Below are 25,279 nucleotides of genomic sequence, written 5' to 3' on the forward strand. Positions count from 1 at the left end.
AATAAATGTTTATCTTTGCATGATATCTCCGCCAAGGGGAGATTTGAACCCTAAACCCCCTCTTTGTGTACACCATTGATCCTAGCCACACATCACGTCCCAATCAACTAAAAACAAGCTGTTGCCCGTAATGGGAGGAAACACCAAAAAATATATTTTTAAAAAATAATTAATTACAGACAGTTCTCGATTTATGTAAATGGATTGTTGCAGAGTTCTTTCGGTAAGTTGAAATTTAGAATCGGATTTTTTTTTTTTACCATAACCTTAAAATTTGTTGTAAATACGAAAAACAAACAAAAAGTACTGTTTAATAATACTGTAATGCAAAAATATAATTACATAATATGCTTTATAAATAGGCTGGGAGCCTAAAGAAAATTTTCTAGGGGGGGCTATTCCATGGTTGCTATATTACGGCTGGTATTTAATATACGTGGTTTGCTATATTACGTATACATTTTCGTGGGCCAAGGGGTGCCCCCCCCCATGCTCCTTCTTCGGATGCCCATGTAAATAGAGTGCAGAACTTAAGAATTTCGTGCGGTTTATTGTAAGTGCACCATTGGCAAATTAGCATGTATTTCATTCAACCTATTCACTAAATGACTTTCAAAATGACACTACTTCTTACTCCAAATACGAAATATTGCTCGTGATTTTTTTATACTTATATCGGAAATTTCTTACGTAAATGTATGAATTTACATTGATGACGAATTTACGTAGCTCAGAGATTGTCTGTAATAAATTTAAACTTAGGCCCTACGTCCTTTGTTAACAGCAAGGTTATAAAGGGAAAGACTTACAATTGAAAATGTGATTTGTTTTCGGATCCTCCTGCTGGGAATCAAACCTCAGACCTCCAGTGTCAAAGGTACGCACTCTACCCACTAGACCACAGATAATAATCATAATCATAATCATAATCATGATAGAGGCACGGTGGATCAGTGATAGGAAGGAGCATTCACCTTTGGTATGTGGGGTCTCTGGTTCGACCCCATCTCGCACCAAGTAGGCTTTATGGTGGACACAGGCCCGTATCCACGGGGGGCAAGGGGGGCGGACACCTCCTAAACCTGGGCTGGCCCCCTTAAAATTTCACGGTAGGCTTTTAAATGAACTATAATATGGTGATGAAGTATGATATGATTGGGTCGGCCCCCCCTAGAATTTTGGACTGGCTACGGGCCTGCGTGGACAAGCATGATGTTCGTGGATTTTGGATTTTCTCGGGGTTCTCCCGTTTCCTCCCACTTTATTCATTCCACCATTCATTAATTTCTCATCACCACCGACTCCTTCTTCAGTGGCGGATCTAGAATGTAAAACCTGAGGGGCCAACCAGAACCAAGACTAAAATAGGTATATCATAAGTTTACTGTAAACTTTCTAAAATATATAAATAATAGCTTCAATTACTTTTGTCACCCAAAAAACTGGGGCCTAGGCCCCCGGCCCGGGGCTAGATCCGCCAGTCCTTTAGCCTAACCGGCATAAGTGTGGGACGTAAACCTGAACGATTTCATTTCATTTTTAATAATAATAATAATAATAATAATAATAATAATAATAATAATAATAATAATAATAATAATAATAATAATAATAATAATAATAATCTACTTACCAGACGATACTATCCCTTGCTGATCTGCCTGTTGATGAAGCATTGTCTGATGCTCGAGGGTTGATATGTGTGGAGGACTCCTTATCTTCGTCGGTTGACGACACTCGTTCATCCAAGGATATAGCTTCTGGTTAACTTGAGATTCCGGATGATGGTAATAATCACTATTTGGTACAAAGCTGACGTCACCGTAAGATGAATATTGTCCTGGAATACAATGAGTATCTCTGCGACTACGTAATGTCTGATAGTCAGTGAAAGGATCGTGAGAATTGCCACGTGATAATTGTGCAGACATTGGTAATGCCGTGTTTTGCCCATTGACAGCACAAGATGATCTATATTGCTGTGTATGATATTCAGTTTGTGGAAGTGGGCTTTGAAATAACGGATAACACGGTGATTGTTGTACGTTGGTCATTGTTGTACCAACCTGATACCCATTCGTCATTTCTGTTGTATTTGTTTCAGCACCAAACACTACACTGCTACTGCTTACTTGCTGATCTGAACACTCTTGCTCTTCGTACCGTTCTAGTAGATTGACTGAACTGAGGGCAAACTTGGGTTCCATTGTCGAACCCATGTCCTCTTGGAGGGGGGTCTCATGTTTGATGTCTTTGACATGTACGTCATATGTCCTTTCGAGCGGTGCCGTCATTCTTTCTCGTTCAAGGTCAAAGGAGGTCCTGTGATGCCATCTATACCCAATGGGAAATCTCGATGTGGAAGTCTTCAAGGATTTTTGTTCCAAAACAATACTTCTTCCAACTGCAGTTGTTGAACCTGCAAAATAAAAATATAACCACGTGTTTTAGTGGGTGTCTTCCTTCGTTGAAGAAAGGGTTGGGTTTACAACAGCCTGTCCCCTGCTGATACAAGAACACAGAAAACTTTTTCTTTGCAGGGAAGATACGGGAACCGGCCACTTTCGGAAGACTCCAAAGTCAGGCAGGAAATGCTGGAGGCAAGGTACATGGGAAGACGGATTAGGAAGACAGTTTGGTTCAAGAATAGTTGGAAGTCCCAAAGGGGATTCTAGACACACAGAGTCTGTCGCCGTTCAATGTTATTTGTCTCAAGAGAGTATATACAACCACGTTCTAAAAGCGAAAATATAATAATAAAAGAATTGGGGCTCCTACCACCCACGATTTGAGATCTGTAATCTGGTAAAGAAGGCGACGCACTGTCCGCCGCTTCAAGTGAACTACCAAACCGTTCTGTATCAGATCATATTTTTACTCTTTACAGCTACGGGTATATTCCATTGTATTACTTTCGCTGTTTTTGCAGCAACTAAAATTGTTGAAAATTACTGGTTGTAAATATTTCATCAGGCAGTCTTCGGTGGCTACAGAAGTTCATGAAAAATAGAGAACTATTTCCTCAATTCACTTTTATCGACAATGGGAAATAATAGTAAAAGATTATAGGTTCAATCACGGTGAACGGCAGTTTATTACTGTATCTGGGGAATAGTATAACTAATCTCAAAATAATTAAGTGGACAATTCGGCAAGTTCATTAACAATCTAAATTAACAAACGAATTACTGTTTTCGCGAAACAAATTAGACAGCTGCTCTCGTGCTTGGTTCAATCTTGTTTTGTGTTTTAGTATCACCAGTGGCGTAATTAGGATTTCTTTCGGGGACGTATGCAAAATACGTGAATAAGCACGTATATGTTTCGTTTTGGGTGCCGATAAATTTTAATGAAGTTGTGCATATAACAAATTTATTTCGAGGGGAGGCTTGAGCACGATAGTCCATCCTAAACACGCCACTGATCATCACTAATGGTGCTGTGCATTGTAGAAGGAAGCGATCTTCACCTCGCAATAATTTTTTACCAAAAACTACACAAGTAAGGCGTCAGTGGTGGTTAAGTAGTAAAGCGCTCACCTCTGATAGTAAAGTCCCTGATACAATCCGAGCTTCATGTATGGATAAACATCGTGATTGTGAGTTTTCCTGGGTTTCTCCTGTTTTCTCCCACTTTTTTCATTCCATAATTTCGTTTATTATCATCATCCCCCTTTAGCTTCAAAGCATAAACCTTGCATTTTATAAAAATCCAAGTATTTTTTATTAAATATTCACGGAATATATTTTATTTTAATTCGGAAAAAGGATGTTTACTTCCGTTATTAATCCATTTCAACTCCTAGCAGTAAAGACAATTAGAAATCCTCAGAAATATTTACATCATATTTTATCAAAATGAATGTTTAAAAAAAAAGTTATAATGGGCTATATTAAAAGAAAATATAGATGGGGTGAAGTGAGTCCATTTTTAACTTTTTCAACTCGAAGCAGTGCAAATTGTTTAAAAGCTTCAATAAGCATGTAGGGTCTAAGCCTACTCTATATTATCAAAAATCTGCTTTTTTTTTCTTTTTTTACGAAAGTTATCATGAAACGTAGATTTTTCTAATGGAGGTAGTGCGAGATTAGTTCATTCTCTTGTTCTCGATTGATTTTTAAATTCAAATAGTAGGAATCATTGTAAAAAAAAAAAAAAAAAAAAAAAAAAAAAAAAAAAAAAACTATGTGGCATATTGCATCAAAATCTAATTCTTTATATACTGTATATATATAGTGGCGGATCCAGGATATGATCAAGGGAGGGGCTAAACCATAGTTTGCCGCTCTATCCATTGTAAAGCAAGATTGAAGCCCATTTTATTTAGTGTAGGTTATACCTGAGCATCAAGGGAGGTTATAGCCCCTCCCTTGGATCCGCGCCTGTATATATAGATATATAGATATATATATATAAGCCGTACAACACATTTTCGGGGAGATATTATCCATGCATATCACGGGCTTAAATTCACCGTTCATTCTTTACTGATTTTATTCCAAAATGCTGGGCATTGTGGAAAAAACACAGACAGAATAGTTATTACTGTATTCTTCTTTTAAAATCGCGGAAGGACGGAATAATTCAACACTGTAGTTTTTACTGATTTTTAACTTCATGCAGAGTAGATGGTTGAAAAGTCTCAAGGAAAATATATGCCATAGTAATCAAAATTGAAGACATTTCTTTAAAATTAAATTTATCATCGAATACATTGATTAAATTGAAAGGAGAGAGTAAGTTCATGTTTTCATCCATAGGGAGATATTAACCTCAAGCCACTGAAACGCTCTAAACAAAATATGAACTAAATTTTGTCAAAAATCTAGTAACTTTTCCGTAGTGCATTCTCCAGATATAATTTTTATATGTTCAACTTGACACATAGGATTATATTTAATCTCTTCTACCCTTTATTCTACGTATATTGTAACTCCAAACAATAGATTTATTTCACAAGATTTAACTGGCGAAATTTTACGACAGTTATCGCCTAACAGATAGACACACAAACAGTCTTTCTTACAGGCACGTTTCTTTCTCGGGGGTGATGCCCCTCAGAGCTCTAGAGTGATTGCCCCCAGAGCAGATGAGTTTAATTACTAGAATAGTACCTGTAGCGAAAGAAAAATAGTTCCATAATACAATAAATAAATAAGCAATTTAATATTGCTACTTTACAAATGTTCTAAAGGTCGTGCTGAAACTATTGTTTTTTTTTTTTTTTTTTTTTTTCATATTTAGAGATTAGCTGGTACCTTGTCTCTGTAACTGCCAACATTGAACGGATAAGTGACAATTGAACGTCTTGTTGCCTGTACTTCGGAAAGATGTAAGACTGTAAAAATGTAAATGTAGCTGCAGGCTTTGTTAATGCGTAGTTTAAAATGCCTCTCCGACACATGTTTTCTGAAAGCAACATTGGACAAAAATGCTTATATAATCGAATGGTGTAAGATTAACTTCAATTGTGTATAATCTACGAGATGAAGTCATGGATACTACGCAAAAACGACAAAAAATGCAAATGACTTTTGAAATGATGATGTAGAGAAGAATGAAGAAAATTAACCGCTTCGAACACTAATTATCAGGGGTTAGGAATTAACACAAAAGAAAACAATATTATTGGATGTAATTTTAGAAAAAGAGGAACTAGTTAGCAGTGCCGTAACTTAGATTTTTTCTGGGGGGGGCAAGCATTAATATGCGTATTTGGGCTCCCTGGAAAAGTTTTTCTAATTCTTGGGCTCCCACTCTCCATCTTTCTCTTACTCTTTATGGGGCCCGCGGAGCCTGTTTGCCCTTTCGCATGGCAAGGTCTGCGCAGCCGTTAGTTATCCCTCTGGGCCCGTTCCATACATGGCAAATTAATTAGGGGGACAATATTGGCAAATCTCAAAGCCATACGATTAAATATTATTTCTAAAGCCTCTAATAGTAGACATTATTTGCTGAAATGGGTCCACGACTCATTTTTGTTTTATTTATATTTTGTGTGCTGCTTTGTTTATGTAATGTAGTAAACCTGTCTGATGCTTTATTTATAATTTCATGTTCGTATCGGATATGGAGTAAGAAAATTTTTGTCTTAAAATGGGCCGCCCTCGAACGGCGGGGAACTTCCCTGGCGGGGGGAAATTGCTCCTCCTGTCCCCCACAAGCTACGGCCCTGCTAGTTAGGACATTGTCTGAGAAGAAACTATATTACGAGCGACGCCAAAGAAGATATGATGTAAGAAAAAGAGGGAGGGGAGTAATGGTCACAATTAAAGGATAGTATTAAAATAGGTAATTGTTACATCAAGGCGAAGGGGTCAGCTGAGAATGATAATACACAGTGTTGCCACGAGTCGAGAAATTTCATAAGTCTCGTAGGCAAGACCAGTTCACCCAAGTTTTAGATCTCAAACACTGTTTTACTTTTACCTGATTCATAATAGAAAAACTATAAATAGATAAAGTAATTGTACAAACACAATGAAAAGACCTCCATTAATAAATACAGTTTAAATGTTGTTATATCACACCCATGTGGCGTGTACCTCTTGTGACGTGGAAAGATCCTGATAACTTCTAGATTAAATTGATAAGAAAATCGGGGCATAAATTTTGAACAAAAATTTACAAAACGAGACGAGAAAAACTGAGACAATGGTATAAAAGCTTTCCGACAATGAAGATGAGACGAGCAAGTCTTGTTTCCCGTCTCGTCTCGTGGGTACCACTAATAGTACATGAAAAGTTCTCTACAAAGGGATGGTGAAATAACACTAATGGCAGTGGTGATGATACCTCGCAGAGCGTTTGGTGCAGAGGTTCTGCATTTGATTCCCGATTGGAGAGCTTTAAAATTTAAACCATTACGATGGTTTGGCCTCCACCTTAAACAGTAGATCCACATCTTCTTTGGCCTCAGTACTGAAAAGAGAACCGAAACTAACCACCCAACGGGAGCGATTATGATCATGATGATTAGTGTTTCTGAAGTAAAAGGAAATAAATGGCATTCTCAAGATTTGGTTTTTTAAGACGATCTACGGAAATGAATTAACTAAAACCTCAACTAAACTCTCAGGAACGAAGTCTAAAGGGCATAAGCCTACCAACCGGAGATTTTAACTAGAGGATGTGCGGTTAGCTCATCACGAGTGCCAAAAATGTAAATGCTGGCTTTCTTGTTCGGAGTCCCGATATTTCCTTCAACTAACTTCCTTATCGTCCTCACGACCCAGGATGAATCCTTGTAAATATAATCGGTTTTTCTCTCTAATGATGAACTATGCTAGTACTGCTCAGTGACTGTTCAGGTACGGAAGTTTTGAGGAAACGGAATACCTTCGTCTACAACCGTGGTTTTCCACGTGAGACACTCACCCCAGTAAAAGTTTGATATTTAGAGGACAATTCGAGAATTTAGAATGTTAAACAATTTATATATTAAAAATATATTTACATTCACTATTTAAAAAATTGTAGATTTTTAATTTTTTAAACACAAATATTGATATATTTATATATTAACATAGAAGGTATGACGAAGAACACTATCTATCTATATAAAAATAAAAGTGGCTATGTTTGTGACTTTATAATTCTTAAACTACCCTACTGATCTCGATCAAAGTTTCAACATGGATGAGGTTCTGGGATGGTTTTTATCATTTCACTTTGACGGTGCAACTTAGGGAAGGGAAAGGTGAGAGATATTTTAAAATGATCGAAAATGACCGATATTAGTGTCGAATTCATAGTTTTTGGAGTAGCTGAGACGAACAATGATACTTCCGATGCAGTTTAAATCCAAATTCAGCCCTTTATGTTCTAAATTAAACGTATTCTCCCCGTGCGAAGAACGAGTATTCTGCTAGTAATTTTATAATCGGGTTGGATTTTTCTACTTCAGATCATATCTATCATTAAAATAATATGAATTGTAACAATAATTATAAAATATTGCAATATAACAAAACAACCTATCAATGGTTTCAATAGCTCCCTCGTGATTACATGATTAGAGTGCTCGCCTTTGGTGTGAGGAATCCAGGTCCAACTCCTGCTAGAAGCTTATGTGTTTTGAATCCTACATAGATCTTTGTCTCCTATAGCCTCAGTACTAACAGAGACGCTACATTTAGATCAAAGCAAATAAAATGATTTCGAATTAGATAAAAGACACAATTTGGTTGTAAAATCATAAAATAAAGTTCTTCACCAGTCTATACATAGATACCTAATTACCAATATCAATTTGAAAATGCATCCTCTTACAAAGATCCACAGCATTTAAAAAAAACAATACAATTCTAATTTTATTTTAATTATTTCTGTTTTAAGTATCTCTGCGTTTTTATTTTTCTTTCTCTTTTTCCTATTTTGTTTTTCATTTTTTAAACCTTTTCAGATATTGAGCAAAAATTGTTATGTTGTGTACGTAGAATCGTATGTTACGTGTGTAAATCCTGTAATTTTTGGACTTAACATACAGCAGACGTATACGTGAAAACACATGTTTTATAATACTTTCCGTATAAGCGTTTCATCCATACGTACTTTCCGTATGAAACAATATAGGTAGTCAGGATCTCACATACAAATGGACGTACATTACATATAGGTGACGAAGGTAACATACATATATGTATGTAATATAAGAAAGACTGCTAGATATCAGACATCCTGCAATGGCATGATGTAACATCTAAGGGCAGTGCCTATGTAGCATGCGGATAACGTATGCTCCGTAGTGATTTCTGTAGTAAGCAAGAGGATTCCGTATATTTGTGCGGAGAACGGATTTTCCTCAGTGCAGAATTTTAAAAGTTTTTTAAAAATTTTCTTTTAATCTCTTAGTTTATACAAATTATATGAACTACTAATTTTTGCAACTTTGTTTTGGGTATCTAATGTGAAGAATGTGTCGGCCGTTGGCCTTAGCCTTATTGTGACGCAGAGAAATAGTCTTGCTTCTGATGTCCCTTAAACCACAACCAATCATTCAATTAAATTTTGGTGGTTTTAAAGTAAATACCTTGTTTCAAACGTCAGCAAATTCTAAATTATAAGAATTATAAGATGTTCGTAACATGAATACGAATAATTGTAAGCGATAAAGTGAACACAGTGCTAAACAGTAGTAGATACAAAATATATAATAATTTGTCGGGAGCTTGGTCAAGAACACTTCATTGCCACGTCTATGGATGCTATTATTATTATTATTATTATTATTATTATTATTATTATTATTATTATTATTATTATTATTATTATTATTATTATTATTATTATTATTATAAATTTCCAGTCTGTTCTATAATATTTATACATTGTCACGGGCGGGAAATGTTCTCTGCGTATTCTGTACGTTACAAATGTACTTGCGCTGTAGCTTTCGGAAGCTCTGAAAGAAGCGTACGGTACGTTTGGTACATCACTACAGAGAACGTTGTCACATCCTAGTGAAGTCGCTTGGTCAACATTTTACAAGTACTACCTTCTTGTGTAGCGAAGGAAACACATCGAAGATCAGAACGCTTTAATTACTGTACTCTGTGATAAATTTATCTGTAATTCTCGGTTCCCTGTACGTACTTTTAACGCTGTTGACTCCCACATATACTATTTATTGCAGATTTCTATGTATTATGTGAGAAGTAACGTTGCGTGGAAGTTATATGTGGGGTCAATGTGAGAATTAACGTTACGTGTTACCAACCACACATCAGTTAATTGTATGTGGAGCATATTGGTATCCATAACCTTGCATGAGATATCGTTTAAATTAGAGGGAATTTTGATCACTTTTTACTGTCAATATCCACAAAAAGGTTATAATGTACGGTAAGGAAAAGACGCGACAGTCTTAATACTTGTAAGGACATCCAAGGAACAAATTTTGGATTTATTAATAGTATATCATTAATAATAATAATAATAATAATAATAATAATAATAATAATAATAATAATAATAATAATAATAATAATAATAATAATAATGTGCATCACATCATATTCAAACTTATGAATAATTAAAACGAGACGCTATATTTTTCGCAATTCACACTAGGTCGCAAAGCAAAAGAATATTGTTTTTTGAAAAATTCAAAATTTCTAGATGCAAATTCTACAGCGATAGTTTTTAAATCGCAATTATTACACGCACTTTGTGTGCTCCAACTTAGCATACATAATAATTTACAACACTGTAAAAGTATCATATCAAACCACTTGGCATAACAGCTCTTTTTGTGGGGCTGAGCCGCTTCAACGACATCTGGGAGCGACCGGCTGAACTATGCCCAGCTTAGCAAGCTGTGTTGCCCTGTGTCTAACAGGCGTACCGGAAGCTTTGTAGACCTAGGTCCGTCACTTCTTTTATTCACGTCACTCCTCAATTTGCCTCACGACGCTGGTGGACACAGAAAATTTGGAAGCACCCGCCGGGAATCGAACCCGAGAGTCCAAGCTCGAGCTACTATATTAAGGTATCCCATGAAAGAATCATGCAGATATTATTATTTCGTTGATATTGAAGACCTTTAATGAACTATTAAGAATTATTTATCTTCAAAACTGTTTCTACACGCAAATTCAAGGAAATATTCCAAACAGTGTGGATCGTACGCCGTTGCAATCAGTTGCCATTACGATCCTATGCCCATTCTTAGTACTTATTATTGCATTATTATAAAATAATATTTTTTTTATTGTATCGATCGATGCAGGTAACCGCTTTCGATCCTATGCCGGTATCAATCGTACATCCTTTCGTTACATCGCGGTCCCGATCGTATGACATCTCGATCATATCCCGTTTCGGTCCTACGCTGTATCGATCCTACGCATATGCAACCCCACAAACAAGTATACTAGCATGTCTTTCGCCAATGAACACGTTCTTAAAATTAACACTTTTGCAACGAAAGAAATAAATAATTTTGGAAACTTACCCTATAGAACGCTTTACTTGTCTCCAAACTATGATGCTGGAACAGATTAACACACGTAATTGTTTTCTGTGTTACAGAATCGCATATACAACAACTCCGCCACAAATCTACATACAAACAAACAATACTTGAGTACAGATACGTGTAGACTTTTTTTTCTCAAATCAACAGAATCTTTCAACCTTGTGAGGCATCTGTAGCCCAAGGGGAGCTATGAAGTATTTTTTTCCTCTATAGTTTTTTCTTCTGTTTGTGTAGGAAAAAAACAAAAAAAAAAAAAAAGAGAGAGAGAGACTAAAGCCAGCTAAATCCGCAGATAGCAAAGCTATGTTGAAAGATATCCCTCTCAAGGTCGAAATAGCAAATAAGGTGACAGACTGGTAGACCAAAACCGTAAGCACTACGAAGAATAAGGGGACAATATTGCATGAGATACAAGTTTTAAAAAGTTGGGAATGCTCCAAAGGCATTGCCAGAACGAATTTAAAAGGAATTAATGTTTCTTATTAACTTACAGGCTTAATTATTACAGGCTTTATACCAATTGTTCTATATACTTTGAGTTGATTTTAATTAGCATTCCTTTCAGCAGCAAGGCTATATGAGACGTAGACCTATTGATTAACGTGGAATCCGAACCACATGAACTCCCACCGGGAATCGAACTCAGGTGTCAATATATGTACTTTTAATTATACTCATTAAACAATTCTTGTAATATATCTATCCATTTATAATTTCCTTGAGTACTATTTTTTTTTTCAAATGTTTTGTTTAGAAGTTCTCTTAAAACATTCTATGATATGTAGATTTGCGAAGATAAATGCTTAAAATGGAGGGCTTAAAATTGAAAAATTAGCAAAAATATCACTTCTCTATGATTTACGGTTCCCGAGATATGGCTCCTTAAATCTCCTGAAATCAGAACTTTTTTTGTCTAATATCTTGGGACCGGTAAGAGTGACGCCAAAACTTCCATTACTTTTTTTAGATTGTTTTTGATGCTCTATCCAATGGTGAGCTCAAAATTGAAAAATTTGCAAATAAGAAATACACACACGGCTGCAATGGGATTGCGCACACTTTTCCAGTTTTATCAGTTTTATTTGATAAGTCATTGACAAGCTGTCATTATGTACAGGATTGCGCACAGAAAAATTAAGCAATGTTGTCAGATGGAAATATTTGATCTTCTGTTATGTAAATCTGTAAGAAAAGAGCAGCGGAATACCTGAACGATGGGTCGAATAAAATTACTAGGACTGAGCTAATTTAGAAAATACAGAGGAATTAACACATAAGGATAGAGAAGCTATATACTGCATTCGAAAAAAAAAAAAAAGATCTCACACCAGTTCTTCCGAGAAATATTACAGAGGCTGCTTCAGTAAGTGATTGAAAGAGAAGTTGAGTTCAGTTACGATGGAGAAAAGTTACTATTTATAAATGAAGAAGCTAAGATTATCGTCCTAACTTGTGCGAGTAACATGAGGTACGAACAATGATAGCATTTACTGTGCATAGTCGTAATGTATGTAATAAAACTAGCACTTAGCTACATCATACTGTTTCTAATTATATATTCTAACTAGATTTAGGACGGTTATTTAAGATATGTGTTGACAGATTCCACATTATTAGTAAGTAAATCGTGTAATTTTGCAAGGATTATATTGGAATGCAGTGTAATTAGTATGAGGAAGTAGTTTACTCACATCGTTGTATTATACTAATAATATTGTAATTTAAGTTTATTGTATCGCACATATTATTGTAACAAGTATTCTATTATATGACCAGACGTTAACGACAGACCTCAATAAATTTACCAAAGGAAAACTTTACGACAATGGAGTAAATTATTCACTTTTTCAATTTTCAATTTTTCCATAAAACTTGGCTAGTAGTGGGAAGTATGTATACTATATTACTATTATTATTATTATTATTATTATTATTATTATTATTATTATTATTATTATTATTATTATTATTATTATTATTATTATTAACATTAAGAACGTCATTATAAATGTTTGCTTTGTTTTATTTAAATTCCCACCTAAAATGTGGGCTTCAGAACCCTCAGTAGCTCCTCGAACGAAAATAGGGCGGAAACATTTCACAAACATTACAATTAATAATGCTATTCACTTGGTCCAGATATTTATCAGGTGATCTCTTCTTTGTTGAAGATACAATCAAAAATAAAATTGAAATTAAGATCAATTGCGAAAGGATATACCAATACACAAAAAAAGGAAGATTTAAAGAAACATAACATTACATTGAAGCAGTATGAAATGCTTAACCCTTATAGATTCCGGCTTTTTGAGGTAAATAAGAGACTTTCAATCCAGCGGCTAGAGCATCATCCCTATTTATTATAGGGTCATGGTTCATACCTCGTTTTCTTTTTACAATAGAGTAACCTTTCAAATGGTACCATTCACATCTCCTTATCATGTCCCTGAGGCGGGAAATTTTGAGAGAAATCAGGATTTTTCTTTGAAAATATATTTTTTTTATTGAGCCCCTCTGGACCCCCACTGTGTTAATACAGAGACCTAAAACTCAACTGGAAAACACTAAAGGGTGTACTAAATGCCTGTACAAAATTTCAAGCTTTTATCTTGAACAGTCAGGGCGGGAAAATATCAATAATCCCCACAATGCCCCAGATTACTGTAAAATACCTTGATCTCAAACAGAACATTTCCTGAGACACCCCTATTTATCCTAGAATAATAGTTTGCCCTTTATTATCTACAGAATAAAACTGCCTTTCAAACGGACCCTTTACATGTCTCCATCATGTATCTCAGGCGGGAAAATCGCGAAAAAAGGGATTTTTTAAACCACAAAGTCCCTTTCATTTACCTTTTTGCCCCTCTGAATCCACCTTGTGCTAACGCAGAGATCCAAAAAAATCTAATAAATAGTACTCGGTGGACTGACTGTACAAAATTTCAATCTTCTAGGTGCGGAAGTAAGCCCGCCAAAAAACAATGAAAATAGGCCTAACAAAAATATTTTTGTAAAGTTATGATGTCATCACCTCCTATGTCTCGACGCAGGAAGGCGTGAAACCATACGTTACGTGTTCTACAGTGCCTCTAGACTTGAACAAAAACAAAGAGCTTTATTGGTTCTTTTTAATCGAATAATGAAGACGCTATTTTAGTACCTAAAAGTAGATACTAGAACTCCAAAGGGATTCAGATTACGAGGGCTGCTATATATATTTCTGGCCTAATAATGAAAATACGAATATTTATCAACGAAAATGGTTTTATTGTTTTTCAAAATATTCTCCATCAAGATTTATACACTTTTGCATGCGCTCAAACCAATTTTCGAAGCACTTTTTCCACTCCGATTGAGACACCTCCAAAACATGGTTTTTGAATGCTTCAACAGCATTTTCTGGCGACGAAAATCGTTGACCACGCATTTTTTTCTTGATGTGTGGGAATAAAAAGAAGTCATTGGGTGCCAAGTCAGGGCTGTACGGCGGATGACCCATCACTTCGACGTTTTGGCCGGTCAAAAATGCGCTGGTTTGAGCCGATGTGTGAGAGCTCGCATTGTCATGGTGCACAATGATTCGTCTTCTCTTGTTCATTTTTCGAATTTCTCCGAAGACTTCAGGCAAACAAATGGTGGTGTACCACTCAGAATTGACCGTCCTACGTTGCTCAAGCGGAACAGTCGCCACATGACCAGTTATGCCGAAGAAACAGGCGACCATTTGCTTCGAAGTGCTTCTTCCACGAACAACTTTCGTTGGATTTGGCTCGTCTTGGAAGACCCACACGGTCGATTGCTGTTTTGTTTCGGGCTCATACGCATAGATCCATGATTCGTCACCTGTGACGATCTTATAAACGTCTTTTGAAGCACCGCGATCGTATTTTTTCAGCATTTCTTTACACCAATCCACACGAGCTTTCTTTTGAGCGATTGTCAAATTGTGCGGGATCCAACGAGAACAAACCTTTTTTACGGCCAGGTGTTCATGCAATATCGAATGTATGCTGGTGGAAGAAATGCCTAGGCATGCCTCTATCTCACGGTAAGTCACATGACGGTCTTGCATTATCAGTTCACGTACGGCATCGATGTTTTCTGGCACAACGGCTGTTTTTGGACGACCTTCACGGAATTCGTCTTTGAGCGAGCGTCGGCCACGATTGAATTCGTTGTACCAGTTTTTCACAGTGCTATAGGATGGTGCTTCGTCGCCATACAAAGATTTAAGTTCATCGATGCACTCTTGTCGTGATAATCCACGTCGAAAGTTGTGAAAAATGATCGCACGAAAATGTTCACGAGTTAATTCCATTTTTTTGCCAAGTTGATTTCTTCAAGTACCTGTAAAAGAAAAAAAAATTGTCGTAAGTCAAAAAGTTCTGAGTACATTTATGCTACAAAATGTCAAACTTTCCAATGGAAATGTCAGATTGCACCTGGCAACACTTAGTGTTGCCTAGGCCAGAAATATATATAGCAACCCTCGTATGAGACGAGAAACTTTTAACACTTGGATTGTAAATTTGGAGGTATCATGACTTCTTGTATCTACTGACTAAATTATATTTAGTTAATCCTCAGTATAATATGAATTTTATTTCTAATTTCTGTTTCTATCCTAGTCTGAAGGAAAACCTTCTTTGCGCACAGATTTTAAATCTACCATTGTGGCAACGTCGGGCAAAAATCTGTGTTCAGAAAGACCAACAGAGATTTGTGCGCAATTCGGGATCTATAGTGTGCGCAATCCTGTTGCTCCCCCCCAAACACACACACAAATATAGAGAATTCAGGCCATAGATGCCGAAAGCCCAGAAATCTAATTCCCGCCATAGATGCCGAAAGCCCAGAAATCTAATTCCTAATCCTAATCCTAGTGACGGGTTAACATGGTCATAGATGCCGAAAGCCCAGAAATCTAATTCCTAATTGATTTTTGGTTGAAGGAACTTTTTAAGCTCGTTGAAAAAAATCAAGGGAACTTGATTTTACTTTTTCTTTCTTTTTCTCATTTCATAATATTCTCGAGAAGATCAATCATATTTCTGTGTAATTGCAGATTTCAAGGTTTTTTGGTAAATGTATGAGGGTTATCAAGATTTTCCTCGAGAGGAGACAAAACAATTTTCGTCACAAGATACGAGACGAGACAAAGTTCTTCCAGCTCAAAGATATAATTTCTGAAACGAAACATCACTTTTAGGGATACTTTTTGAGTCAAGACAGCCTCATCTCAAGTAACCCTATTATTCCCTGCGTATGTTCTGGAATTCCAATTACTGCTGCCATCGAGACGAGACGAGAAATAAAGAATACTATTCTCGTAATCTCGTCTCGTCTCGAATCTCGAAAAAAACTCTCGTTTTGTGTTGCAAATTTATGTCCTGATTTTATTTTTAATTTGATCTAGGAGTTATATTAGAATCATTCCGCGTCAGTAAAAGCCCAGAAAGGATGTAATACAGCAATATTTAAACCAAATTTATTATTGGAGTATATTGTGTAATGAGCTGCATATCTCTAGACATTCATAAATGCTCTTCATTGCATTTGTACTAGGGATGGGTAAAACCGGTTTTTATAAGAACCGAAAACCGGTTTCTAGAAAAGCCGAAACCCGAAAAACCGACATTTCGGTTTTCTCCAAAACCGGTTCGGTTTTCTTTAAAATTGGTTTCGGTTTTCACCGAAACTGGTTTCAGTGAAAACTTTTGGAAAACACATAAAACTATTTCTGTGCAAACGGATTCGGTTTCCGGAGAACAACCGGAACAGTTCTATTCTGGTCAGAAATAGAACAAATTTTAGAAAAAAATGGAACCGGTTTTGAAGAAAACCGAAACCGGATCCGGTGAAAACCCGAACCGGTTTTGAATAAAATCGAAACCGGTTTCGGTGAAAAACCGAACCGTTTTTTGGAGAAAACCGAAAAACCGGTTTTTTGCCTACCACTAATTTGTACGATCGCTTTATGAATTTATATTTTTTATACTTCGAATCATGTAACAGTAGCACAATGTCTGAAAACTAGTGAAGACGACTGAATTAGTGTTGCCCACGAAACTATTGTGCTTCCAAAATGTCTTGAGCCGTGGTAAAAATGTGAACTAAAGCTCACGCCCTCACACACCCACGCGTTGTGCCAATAAGGGTTCAGCTATTGCTAAGCAAGAAAAAGGGAGTGGAATTCCTTCAGAGGATAGCAGCGCTTGCAAACCGAAGACTAGGGATCAAGTCAATGTGGCATATCTTTAGTAAAACATCTCGCCTCGTCTAGTCTCGAACTGAATAGGTATTTTTCGTATCGTATCGATACTATCAAGTTCCATCCCGTTTTCGAGACTAGACGAGAAATATCTCGTCTCATGAAAACACTACCTCCAATTACATATACTATAGTGAAACCTCTTTCGCTCAGTAACAGATAGCAATGGGATATGATAATTTGTTCGCAAATGAGATGTGTATGAAGTATGAAGTTACGCAAACTTAGTTTACTAACAGATCACGTGGTAATTGTATGCAGTATACAGTAAATTCATTACTTATAAATGTAACGCTACTCAATGTTCAAATTATTGGCAGCATGAAAAGTAAATCCTCCTCTATAAAGAAACAGATGTCTTGCTGAGATATGTGTTTTTATGGTTGTCTACTAGAAAATACTATATATATATAGTGACAGATCCAAGGGGGGGGCTATGGGGGCTATAGCCCTCCCTGACGCTCAGGTATACACTAGATAAAATGGGCTTCAATCCTGCTTTACACTGGATAAAACGGCAAAATATGGTGTAGCCCCTCCCTTGATCATATCCTGGATCCGTCCCTGTATATATATATATTACTTCTGTGAATTTTCTTCGCAAGTTCAACTCATATCCCTACAAAAGTCCTTTCATTCGCTTACTTACTGTATTCAAATTCAAAGTAACCAAATAAGAAACTGAAATCTTTCAATTTTACACCCAACGGTTATGCCGGTTAGGATAAAGGAGACAGTGAAATGAGAAAGGAATGAAATGGTGGAATGAAAAAAGTGGAAGGAAACGGGAGAACCCCGAGAAAACCCACGAGCACGATCTTTGCGCAATTGGAGAAATCTATATCTATATAATAGAGAATACACCTGTTTTATCTAAGTTTCTCCCAATAGGTTTGGACAACCCTGCGGAGGAGTCGTGGCTGGCCTTCCTGATTTTTGTGAATTTCCTGAAATTTTCGGTGAAATTCCATGTAATTCATTGATATACCTGTACGTGTTAATGAGAGTCGAATGGGACCAGTAGCTTCATTTCAAAGTTTTCCAAGTGGGAGAGGAGCAAGATAGTCCATCGACATATAAGAGTTTCACGTTTTTGTTAGCATATTAGTAAACAAATTATTTTAAATGCATATTTTCAAACTCAAGAGTGACGATTAGCTCTCTGCCCTCCCCAAATGACGTCCCTGAATTACACCCATTTCGCACAACTGGTTCACTTCATATTGCGTAAATCGTTCCAGGAATCATGTTGACTACATATTATTTTCGTTCCTCATGGGAGAGTCTGTTAGCTCTCCCAGTTGGTCAAGTGGATAGCACATGTGCCTTTGATGTACAGGATTACAGGTTGAACTACCGGTTTGAGACCCATCACTGTGTGCATCACTTGGGTTTGAGACCCATTTGAATGCATTACAGTATGGTTAGGATTCACGTAGGTCTACTGTAGATCCACGTCTTATATAGCCTTAATGCTGAAAAGGAACGCTAAATTCCAACAACCAAACCAATCAAATAAGCTACTTTGGTACCGTATACTATACTAAGGAAACGAATAGCTTAATAAAACAGTATCATTTTCTTGCAGTGGCTGGTAAATTTGTGTTCAATTGACATAAGATGTTCAACAGATGGTAATAAGTTTGTAGACACAAAGGAAGGGAGATTCTTTGAAGCTCATTAACAAATATCACTTAAGTAATAAACAGTGAATTATTAACATTGAGGCACTTACTCCAAAGAAAACTGTATTACAGAAGTCTCTCGATTTTTTGCAAACATTTATAATAAACCAAAATTTCAAAGTGATTTAACAGAAATTGAAATATTAAAAGGATCCTAAACACTCACACTCGTTAAGAAGTTATGGGATTAAATCCATGTTGTAATTCTGCAGCTGATTTAAATTACTTATTTATTAAAAGCATGGTTCATAGTATTCCAGTCTGGTTGATGGTAGCTGTAGTATTTACCACAGAAACAGAAAAAGCGATAGCTTTCGCGCCACATTTTGAGGAAGTCTTCACCCCCTCACTCTACACCAATTTTTAGTCATCCACTTTTCGTCAGTAGTCATGGCTATCCTGCCTGACCACCGTCTACACTTGGCTTTGAAAATCAACTCGGTCTGGCTGAACCACTCATAGCTCCTATTACAAGTGATGAAATTGTCGACTCTTTCGGAAACCGTGTTAATATAGCTCCTAGAGCTGATACTACCACTTACAATCAACTTCGCCAGGTACAAACAGCTTCTTCAAGTTAACTTCGCAATGCTCTACACGACAATGTCGCACACAATGTCTAACTAACCACAGGGTTTTTTGCAACGTTTTGAAATCTCGTCAAGATAGTCCGTAAAGTTGCGCAACCCAAAGTTTTGATTGAGTATATCTCTTGAATCAAGAACGATAAAGACCTAAGACTTGAAACAAATGTACGCGTTTCTATGTAGATATTTTCGAAATCATGACCGATGTTGGAAATCATAACGTTTTTGTGTAGTAACAAAATAAAGTATCGAAAGTGTAAAATAAAAAATGTACAAAATGAAGAAAATCAATATTGAGTTGTAGAAAACTGATTTTCTGCGCGTGAATCCTTGTGAATATGTGCAGTATGCATCAACGTGCAAAAATGAAACAAAGTTGATGCAGTGTTGCCATGTAAAAAGGCTATTTAATACAAGTCCATAAAATGGGTGTTTTTTGAGAGAAACGCGGACCCTAAAATTACTGCAACAGGTGTGTTTCAGGTTAATTAATGATAAGCAGCGAGAACTTGCTCATAATTGATAATGTTGATTGCATTACAGCAAAAACATAAACCTTATTCTTAGGCCGGGGCCGCGGTGGCTCAGTGGTTAGGTTAGGTTAGGGTCCCTGGTTCTCAATCCCATCTCGCGCCAAGTGAACTTTGTGGTGGGCAAACACCGTGTGCGTGGGTTTACTCGGGGTTCCCCCGTTTCCTACCACTTTCTTCATTTCACTCATTTCTCATCATCACCGTCTTCTTTAGCCTAACCGGCATAATCGTGGGACGTAAACCTCAAAATTTCATTTCAATTCTTTTATGCTTAGCCCAAAAAAATCCATTTGTTATACATACATATATAGAACGCAATATTCTTGCCTTAAGCGTTGAAATTTGGCCAATTTAAGCGAAGAACAGCACATAAGTTGGCTTTGGGAAAATGAATTAGGTATAGTTTAAGCTGTCCCTAGGTTGAATAAAAAAAAAAAAAGCAAAAATATATGCATTGTAACATCCAAAAACCTGAAAACATAGAGTGGTGCGTGTTGCATACCTTCTCCTTAAACCCTCAATGCAGCTCATGAAGTCGTTGACTAAAAATTCTGAAAAAACCTGTACACTCTACCCACCAAAAGACACCCTTTAACCACTTCTCGGAACCGATTTTCGAAAAAAGTTGAAAATCGGCCCACCCTAATGTGTAAATCCTGATTTTTTGGTTTTTGGACTTAACGCACAGCAAACGTATAACTGAAAACATATATTTTATACGTACCTTCCGTATAAGTGTTCCGAACAAGCGTACAGGATCTCACGTATAGATAGGCGTATGTAACATACAGCTGATGTATCTAACATACGTACACGTATGTAATAAACACAAGAGTGTTACGTGTCAGATATCCTGCAAAGTCATAATGGAACATCTAAGGGCAGTACATATGTAGGATATGGATAACGTATGCTTCGTACTGATTTATGTAGTAAACATAAGGATATCATATATTTATAAATATACCGCTGTCAGTTTACTGGATTTTTCTCAGCGCAGATAAAAAATAAATACTCGTATATAACATAAAATATAGAAAAAAAACATAAAAAATGAGAATAAAATATAAAATTGTAACAGCAAGAATTAGAAAAGAAAAATACTAAAATAAAAAAATCAGAGAGCGTCAGCAACGTCGGTGGCAAGAACACGCCTAAGAAAATCAACATTATTTCCCAGAACATGATCAAGCGTAAGCAGCAGTCTGCTCTGAGAGAACTGAGTATTCGAGTCATTCGATAAGAATGTGCCGAATACTCATTCAGTCAATGCATTCTTCGCAATACGGACAATTCAACCGACGCAACAAATAACCGTGCGTCAGATGAGAGTGAATACCAGCAGATAAAAATGTAAACGATTGGAACATTTATTTGATGTACATTCAGAACTTGTGCAGAGGATATACAGTAAACATCCTACTGTACAAACTATTTTTTTTTTTAATCATGAATTATCGGACAACCAATGTTGAAATCATGCATTAAGGATTCACTATTTTTGCCCTTTTTGAGACGATTAACTATCTTCAGTACTTGTTGCATAGTGAGAGTACGTTTATTAGTTTTATAAGCAATTGAAAAACTCGTGATGGGCTTCAAGATCATTTTACAGTACAGTACACTGTATGTATACAATTCTAATGTTGTAATATTGAGCTGGGTGATAGGTAACCCGCTGCAAAACAAGAAACACTGTGCTGAAAAAGTTGTATCATTTTAGTTTTGCTAGGGCGGAGGGAGACTTACGTGATCCAACAATACGTGTCTAGGGCGCGCTAGAACCGCGTCCTATTAGCGGGAGGAGCTCAAGTGGTTTAGATCCCTCATTATACATATATGCTCGGTGCTAAAAGCGATGCTAGAACTCCAACCCAACATTCTTCTAACAGTAACGCAGATACTTCGAACATTGACACACGGACATTTATCAGTAACACACACATTAATTGTAATACTTAAGAGTCTTCATCCCGGCAAAATTAAAATACCGCTAATTTTACATTAATTATGTGATATCTTCAAATAGATAAAAGTTAATCGAAATGTGGAACAAGAGCGCCCTAGACAGTATCATTTTACATGAGAAACCGTTATCACGAGTCACTTATCTGCTTTGATTTCGAGCCATTTTGAAAATCGGCATTTATTTTCGCGTTTCTAAACAGCTGAAAACATAAAGCCACTAGGTGACTTGTGATAACGGTACCTCACGCAAAATAATATTGTCTAGGGCGCTTTTGCTCCATATTTCAATTATCTTTTATCTATTTGAAGATATCACATAACTACTGTAAAATTAGCGGTATTTTAATTTCGCCGGGATGAAGACTCTTAATCGTAAAGAAAATATTAAGAAAATTTTAATGGACTTACTGAAGCTGCGCTGTCTACTCAGCGTATGAATCTTCTTCCCACTGTGCATGTCTCCTTACTCACACAGGTGAAGGTCAGAAGCACAGAAGGTATGTTATATCATGTCACTTCTACAAATCTGCCACAAAGGGAGTGAATTGCTATAAAAAAAACAAGCATACCAAACATAGCACTTAATGTGTAGATGTTGGAGTGAGTTTGTGGCAGATTTGTAGAAGTGACATGATATAATATATAATATATATAAGGATATTGTATATTATTTATTCCGGAAATATAACAGATACAAACTATCAACAGTGTTAACTGTCTGAAAATCTCTACAAACGCTAAAAGGTTAGTGTTATTTCATAAAGTAATCGCAATATAAAATAATGCGAGCAATGTGTGATGCACGATAATATGCAAAATAATAATAATAATAATAATAATAATAATAATAATAATAATAATAATAATAATAATAATAATAATAATAATAATAATAATAATTATATGGGCCACCTTACTAAACTTTCGGGGTCCAATTTCATCCAATGAGTTTGATTTTGAGTTTGGCCCTTTCAGCAGCGAGGCTCTATGGGACGGGATCTTCTGATTTACGTGGAATTCGAAATTCATATCCATCCGAATATGCCTCATTGCAGCTCTTGAGGCATTTGCAGTTGGCAGTATGCAGTAGGTTTTGACATTCAGATTTAAACAAATTGCCTGCAATGTCCATCAACTCACTGTACGTAACTCTTCTATTGGCTGCCTAACAAAGATATTATAACGTTATCTTCGCCCTAGCCACAATATCAATCTTATGTGCTTAAAACAGACCGTTAAACTTGGAATTGAACAATAACAGCACGATTTTTCACTATTTGAAAGAGAACTGGCAGATCTACACAAAATTTGAAACAGATCAGTAGCAACAGGGTGTTTCTATAGCGTGTGGTTTCCGAGATCTCGTTGTCGAAAAGAATTGACGACAAACATATAAACCTAGCATTTTAATATATGGATAGCTGAACCTGCTCTCTCTACACAGCGCATCATTCGCATATGAGCATAAATCTCCTTCTCATTCCTCACAACATATGTACATGTCCCTTTACAGACACAAGTGAAAGACATCTTGGTTTTTAAAAAAATCGGCAAGGGTTATCATAAAGGGGAGATTTTTTCAATTATTTTTTCTCAATATCTCGCACCGTGTGCAAGATTTGAGCCTACTGGAGTTTCTAATTCATGTATAACCAGTGTTTTCTTTCTTCTTGCATGCAGTATGTAATAAGCAAATACATTACATATACAATTAATTATAATGTCAGTTATATATGGTGTTCATTGGGCAAAACACTCAAAAAATAAAGATTTATCTTAGACTCGAGAAATGGTTATCCTTCCTTTTTCACTCTTATTTGGCCATGAAACAAACGCCTGAAACATATACAACCCCAATATACAACGTTGTGGTGTTGGAATGTATAATGTATAGGATATGATGCTTTAGTTTTTTTAATTTCAACACTTCCAGCGTACCCTAAAAAAATGTAATAAAGAAATAATGACCATGCTTTTTAATATTTAATTATAACTGGTCAATCTACGCAAAATTTCCAATCGATCAGTGAAAACGTCATCTTTCTAGAGCCTGTAGTTTCCGAGATCTCATTGTCGAAAGGATTGACCACAAACATATTAACATAGTTTAAAAGAACTCGGAGGATGGAAGCACAATTCACATGCATTGATTTTAGAGGAGGCTTATTAAAATACAAAGGCTTTGAAGAATAATTTTATATCATAAACTTTATGAAAAGATATAGTTAACTAATTTAGACTATTTAAAGTACTAATACTTAAAATGTTTGTCTCTGTTAAACGTGAAATCACACATAACCGTAAATGTAAGATTTGAAAGCTAAAGTTATAGGTTGGAGCTCAGGCGCTTTTAATTGCTATTGTAGCATTTTAATAGATAGATAACTGTCTAGTATTCTCATTGGTCAGCCAAAGATCAGCTGAGTGTTTCAATCTCTATGAAGTATGAGGTTTTAGGACATGTTGGGTTTTAGGTATTATTTTTCTATAACTGGACAGCATTCAAGATGTCTTGAGTCATTTTGATACATACTGATAATTTTTACGCTGTTTTACAGCAGTGGCGAATCTGGAAGGAGGGCAGGCAGCCAGAACCCAAACTATATCATGAGTTTAAAATTTTTCATGGGTCCTAGCAGGGGCGGATCCAGGACCGACTTCTGGGGGGGCGGTGGGTTGTCATACTGCTACTTTTAAGGGCTCCAAACTTTGGGATGGGTTTTATTTATATATATAAAATAAGAAAGTTTCCTCTTCTGGGGGGGGGGCGATCGCCCCGATCGCCCCCCCCCCCCCTGGATCCGCCCCTGGGTCCTACAAAAGTTTCCAACTTAAATCTCTCCCGATGGATGTTATGGCTACATTGGATGTTGACATTGTGGCCATCAAGTATTGTTTTACGCATTACATAACAGAAAAACTGAAACTATATCTAATGTTTCAAAAATTTTACAATAAAGAATAAAGGCAACGCTTAGTTTAAAACTTTCAAAAATATGTAAATAATAGCTTCAAATAATATTTTCGGCACTCAAAAAAAATTCGGGTGGCTAAGCTCCCCGTCTCCGGGCTAAATCTGCTTCTGTTTTACAGAAATATGCTATTTAATCTCACCAAACTCCTTCCAGCAGTATTATCAAAAGCATTTTTTTTTAAAAAACTCAAATTATCTTGTTATTTACCACAAAGATCGACTCGATAAAGTTGCCGAAGGAACAGCAAACAGGCAGATAAGTGTTGCAAGACCTCTCTCG

The 25,279-nt window shown here is 36.3% G+C and overlaps 1 protein-coding gene across 2 annotated transcripts in view; it reads right to left on the reverse strand.

Annotated features, from left to right (window-relative positions):
* The window catches only part of LOC145678854 (uncharacterized), a 214,991-nt gene that overhangs the window by 41,215 nt on the left and 148,497 nt on the right, over positions 1-25,279 (reverse strand). Inside the window, exons 1-2 of one of the 2 annotated variants that reach the window (XM_081749420.1) lie at positions 10,955-11,167; positions 1,634-2,419 (exon numbers count right to left, since the gene is read on the reverse strand). In XM_081749420.1, coding sequence (XP_081605546.1) covers positions 1,634-2,294 — 661 coding nt within the window. In that variant the 5' untranslated portion in view covers positions 2,295-2,419; positions 10,955-11,167. Of the gene's footprint in view, positions 1-1,633; positions 2,420-10,954; positions 11,168-25,279 lie in introns of those variants that run through there. The other variant, XM_081749421.1, reaches the window with a different exon arrangement.

Source organism: Thermobia domestica, chromosome 2 (genome assembly GCF_964235325.1).
Source record: "Thermobia domestica chromosome 2, izTheDome1.hap1.1, whole genome shotgun sequence".
In the NCBI taxonomy this organism is placed as follows: domain Eukaryota; kingdom Metazoa; phylum Arthropoda; class Insecta; order Zygentoma; family Lepismatidae; genus Thermobia; species Thermobia domestica.